Source organism: Wasmannia auropunctata, unplaced genomic scaffold, assembly GCF_000956235.1.
Source record: "Wasmannia auropunctata unplaced genomic scaffold, wasmannia.A_1.0 LD324168.1, whole genome shotgun sequence".
In the NCBI taxonomy this organism is placed as follows: Eukaryota; Metazoa; Arthropoda; class Insecta; order Hymenoptera; family Formicidae; genus Wasmannia; species Wasmannia auropunctata.
In genome coordinates, this window is record NW_012038722.1 from 1,562 (window position 1) to 6,915 (window position 5,354).

Consider the following 5,354-nt stretch of genomic DNA (forward strand, 5'->3'; position numbering starts at 1 on the left):
CCAGATGTATACAATAAAGAAATGAATATATGTGAGTCGTTAGAATTAAGTATAGAAGCCTAAATAAAGATATATTAGTAACCGACAAATTTGTGTATATGTATGCGTGAGATATATTGATGTGGTAATAAACATGACATGTCACTACATACTACTACATCAATATCGCACGCATACATACTCACAAATTGTCGGTAAAACAGCGGATTTTTGGAGTTTGATCTAGAGTTTAGGATTCTCTTAAAAAATGGAAAAGTGATAAACTGGATTATAATGAAGAAAAAACTTGGCGTGCCCGGGTTGCATTAATTGCATTTCGGTAATAAACAATATGTAAATTTATATGAAAATAATATATACCTATATATATATTTTTTTATCTAACTTTCTTATCTAACTATTGCGTTCATATTTGTGTATATCCACAACTAATGTGTGTAATAATGTTTTTAAATATGTATTTGTATTACAAATATTTTATATACTATAAAACATGTGGAATATTGCATTTTAATACAACCCGGGCACGCCAAGTTTTTCCTTCATTATATCCAGTTTATCATTCTTCCATTTTTTTAAATTTTTGAATGTTTTTTACAAATAAGCTTTTTGAGGTTTTTTTTTAATAATGAGGCTAGTTTAATAACTTGGCTTTTTTAAATAACTTGGCTAATTTTATTGATTTCAGGACTATTTTTGATCAATCAATTTTCAAATAATTTTCAAGTAATTGTATATTTAAATCATTAAAAAAAATTGTTCTTAGTTTTAGAAAGAATATAATATGCGACATTTTTTATGTACTTGGCGTATATTTTTTCTTTTTTTAAAAAGATTTTTTAATATATATGGTAATGGACCACTTTTGTTTTGTTCTCACTCTAGTATTTTTCCGTATTGAATAATTGTTGATTGAATGCTTTAATCTATAATTTATGGTATTTTTTTATGGATTTGAAAATAAATTTGAGCGAGTAGACGTTTTTCAGCAGAACATCCACAATAAATTCAAAATTTTTTTGATGGAATTCTGGATGTGAAAGATGAAATACATCTCGTAAACTAAATTAATTTTTTAATAATCATATCTGATACTTTTATGCACAGAATAATAAGACGAATCGATTGGTGTAAAGAAAATACACAGTTGCTTTGCACAAAAATATGTAATTTTTACATACACTTTTAGCAAAGCAACTGTGTGTTTTCTTTACATCAATCAATTTATCTTATTATTCTGCGGATAAAAGTATTAGGTACAATTATCAAGAAAACAATAATTTACAAAATTTTCATATTTTATGTCGAAATAAGGCATAATAAGTATTAATTAAAGTTTGGGCAGTTTAACGGCATATGGAGTTAAGAAAAATTCATATAGAATTCGTTAGGTAAGATCCAGTCATGGCCGCAGAAATGCGCTTTCGAATTTAATTGTGTTACTCACATAGGCGGTCTTATTATAATTATAATTATTTATTAATTAAAGTATTAATAAAAGTATTAGTTAAATATCTCATAATGTATTGATTTTTCGATAACTTTATCCTAATACTTTTATATGCAGAATAATAACAAGAATCATATTATTTTTAAAAAATTATATTATTCCATTTTAAAAAGTGGAAAGACCTTCGTGTGACCTTGAAAAATCAATTCTTTTTAAAAATTAATTTTACCATTATTTGTCCCTTTCACCTCCTATAACTTTTGTTTGAAACTTTATTTCGTATCTTGCGTATTTTTTTAGATGTTTGCCTGAAAAAATAGGACACCTTTTACACACACACACACACACACACACACACACACACACACACACACACACACACACACACACACACACACGCACGCACGCACGCACGCACGCACGCACGCACGCACGCACGCACGCACGCACACGCACACGCACACGCACACATATACATACGTCTCTCTATATTATAATTGATACAATTTAAGAGCTCTTGTATTTAATTTTGTACTGATATATTCATATACTTATTCTTATATTTATTACTTTCTGTTGGAAAAATATAATATTGTCAGTTATTTAACAAATTGAGATATAAAATTTAACAGATTCTCATTAAAATTCAGATTTATTATCTTTTGTAGGAAATCTGTAACAGTGTCAAATATTTAATAATATCCAAATAATTTTACAAATTGTTATTAAACTATTCGCCAGATTAGGTACTTATTACAATATTATTTTAAGTGTGGCAATAATTACTTACTACAATATATAACATATAAGCAAATACGTTTTTCTTTTCATTTCTTTTGTAACTGTTTATTTATAATTTTCTATTTTGTTTATAATTTTATCCTTATATTTAATAACACTAATCTTTAATTTTTACATTTAGATTTAACAATACTAAACGTAGATATATGTATTTTACATTAATTTTTTAATATTTCTTTTAGTGATGTTACAAATAATACTACAAGACAATAATACTTTTCTTTATTACAATATATAAATCTGTACGCACGCATGAAACATATATACAAGAAAAAGGTAATGTAACTGTAGGATATTGCTTAAATAAATATTTAAAAAATTTTGAAGATATTATGTTGTAATTTTTTTGATTAATAAATTTAAATCATGCCTGGTAATAAAAAGTAACTAGTAATCACGAAGACTATACATAGAAAGTAGATTTGTAAGTTAGGTGAGCATTGTTGAGATAGATTACAGCCATAACCCACGCATTCACAGATAAGTTGATAACTATCTCGAGTGTAACGTCCTTGATAACATTTCTTTTGGCTATTTCGTGATTTTGCGCATTCGCGCATTATTAGACCATTATACGAATCCATAAAGTAATCTGAAATTGCCTAAGTATTATTATTTAATTATTTCAAACTATTATTTAGTAATATTAATATAAGTTATAAATTTATTTAATTAAATGATTATAGTCGAAATTACTTACACACATAAACAGCTTTACGACAATAAAGATGACCTGACGGACACAATTTTAAATATTTAATATGTACTTTATTAATGGAGCAATCTTCATCCTTTTTGCTGCTACATTGATAACATTTGATTGCAGTGCATTCTTCTTTTAATGTAAGTATTAATGTTATAGGTATACGTTACAGATGTAGAATTGCATAGTGAATAGTTTAAAAACAAAAAAAGCTATATTAATGAAAGATGCCTTTAATATTTATTTCACTATAACACTTTCCGCTCAATTTCTCAGTTAATTACTGATTGATCGATTAATTTACAATTCTTTTTAAATAAACAAAAAATATTATATAGCATTGCTTAAATTCTTTATTTTGGCGTAACTGTAACTACTAACTTTTTTAATTTAAGTCAAGTGCTCTTTCACTTAAAGCTCACCTCTTTGAAAAACACATAGAATCAATAATATTCGCAATACGTGTAATCTTATTTGCATTATAACTTCTGTAATTTTTCATTCAGACATTATAGACTATATAATGAAGATAACGTTTGTATTAAAAGAGAATAATGGCTGTAAGAAATAAAATTCATATATTAATATTAATTTTTTTAAATTAATGGAATTTTTTATAATAAACAATTGTTTAGAAAGTATACAACGTAATGCACATCACAATATCTGTACGTTAAACGTATAATGTTACTTAAAAAAATTATACGTATATAAAATGTGCAATATGTAAAAAAATAATAAAAATTCTATAATTGATTGTTATCGTATAATTAATTATTACAATAATGCAATCGGTTCCATAGATTAATATATTTTAATAATTTCATTATCTAATTATTGCAAAATATTTCTTACCAAATATTTCATTGCCTTTGAATAAATCTGAAATCTGATATATGTAAAATTATTAGAAAATTAAACCTTTTCAGGCTAGGTTTTGAAAAATAACCAATACTTTGTCAATTAATTGAAAATTTGTCAATACGAAGTTGGCAACATAATAAATCAATCAGATCTTATTTTTTTAAGATCGATTTGATTTTTAACATATGTAGATATGTACAATATGTTAAAAATAATTCAGATTATATTATAGATATTTTTAAGATTTCTGTTGCTATGAATTCAAATGTAAATTATTTATATGTTTTATTTTTTATCATAGATATTCAAATAGATTAACACTGAAATAACATTGTAAAACAAATATTAATGGTACAGATCATAAATGTTAAAAGTATGTCAGGGCAGGTGTAATAGCGGGTCGCTAAAATGCTAAATACATTAATAGTAACCACAATGAAAAAACTATTTAATATCAATTCGCACATACTTGTATATAGATATACTTTGCAATCACGTACGAAGCAGCAACGTATGATTTTAAAGTAAAATTAAAAACAATCATAATTATATAAAGAAGAAAAATATTATGGCTCTTGCAAATTAATGGCTCTTCTTAACTTCTCCGTTATTAAGACAAATTCTAATTATTTTAACGAAATCATTTATTTAATAATTTATCGTTATGCAGACGTTAATATATATGCTAATACACAATAGTCGGCATTTGCTATAACATATTTTTACTTTTGAGCACTCTGAAATGTTTTTAAAATACATTTTAACATTTAGCATTTAATTATACATATTTCCTTATTCAATTTTCAAGATACGTTTAGCATTTAGCATATAATTATACATATACAGCACACATATATTCAATCAATATTTCAGAAACGTTGAATTATAACATTGCGAATGTTAAATCAACGTTTTAAAATATAGATTCAACGTTGAAGAGATATTGCAGAAACATCTAATGTCCGTTGAAATTAATGTTTTTAGAACATCTGTAAGACATTGTAATTCAACATTGTTTATTATTAATTTAATCCTCACAGAATAATAATATTTATTAGATATCTATTCGATTTTTATGAAACTAAAATAAAAACCATTATAAAACGTTAAAAAAAATAATTTACGTATACGGTGTTTCCAAGGGATCAATTCCTTCTAAACTAATATTCAGATCCAACGGTCACCCATCCAAGCCATGACCGCCACCAACGTTGTTTAGTTTCTGTGATCAGGAATTGCAGATTTGTGATGATCCATGATTACTTAATGTTTATATCATGGATATATATTCGTGATAAATCAGATTAATAAAATTATCAAAAAAACGAAAATATATCTTTTTATAAATGTTAACATACAATAACATGATCGATAATCAAAATAACCAATATCGATTTCCACGTAAAGATTTAAATATCGTTCGTAAATGAGCTTCGTTAGGAAATTAAGTTGAAATCGTGATAGATTCTATTTACGTAAATTTTCATATTTAACAAAATTAACTAAATTACTTGCTGTCTCTTATACACATCTCTG

General features: G+C 25.3%; 1 protein-coding gene across 2 annotated transcripts; it reads right to left on the reverse strand.

Moving 5' to 3' along the window:
• Positions 1–2,396: 2,396 nt before the first annotated feature.
• On the reverse strand, positions 2,397–3,955 carry LOC105460332. 2 transcript variants are annotated; one of them, XM_011706778.1, is made up of 4 exons: positions 3,810–3,955; positions 3,377–3,512; positions 2,952–3,086; positions 2,397–2,843 (listed from the first exon to the last, which is right to left on the reverse strand). In XM_011706778.1, exons 2-4 carry the CDS (start codon positions 3,432–3,434, stop codon positions 2,611–2,613), a joined length of 426 nt encoding a protein of 141 aa, XP_011705080.1. In that variant the 5' UTR covers positions 3,435–3,512; positions 3,810–3,955; the 3' UTR covers positions 2,397–2,610. The 2 variants fall into 2 exon arrangements, with proteins under 2 accessions (XP_011705080.1, XP_011705081.1); XM_011706779.1 differs by lacking the exon at positions 3,810–3,955 and having other exon boundaries at positions 2,952–3,052; positions 3,377–3,469.
• Between the last annotated feature and the right edge of the window lie 1,399 nt (positions 3,956–5,354).

What these genes read in the sequence shown, in the direction of transcription:
- LOC105460332 (XM_011706778.1), bottom strand. Translation starts at nt 3,434, where the DNA reads ATGCAAATAAGATTACACGTATTGCGAATATTATTGATTCTATGTGTT. An exon ending in TCTATGTGTTTTTCAAAGAG is followed by an intron (nt 3,087 to 3,376) that starts GTGAGCTTTAAG and finishes TTACATTAAAAG; the next exon opens with AAGAATGCACTGCAATCAAA. An exon ending in TCGTAAAGCTGTTTATGTGT is followed by an intron (nt 2,844 to 2,951) that starts GTAAGTAATTTC and finishes AGGCAATTTCAG; the next exon opens with ATTACTTTATGGATTCGTAT.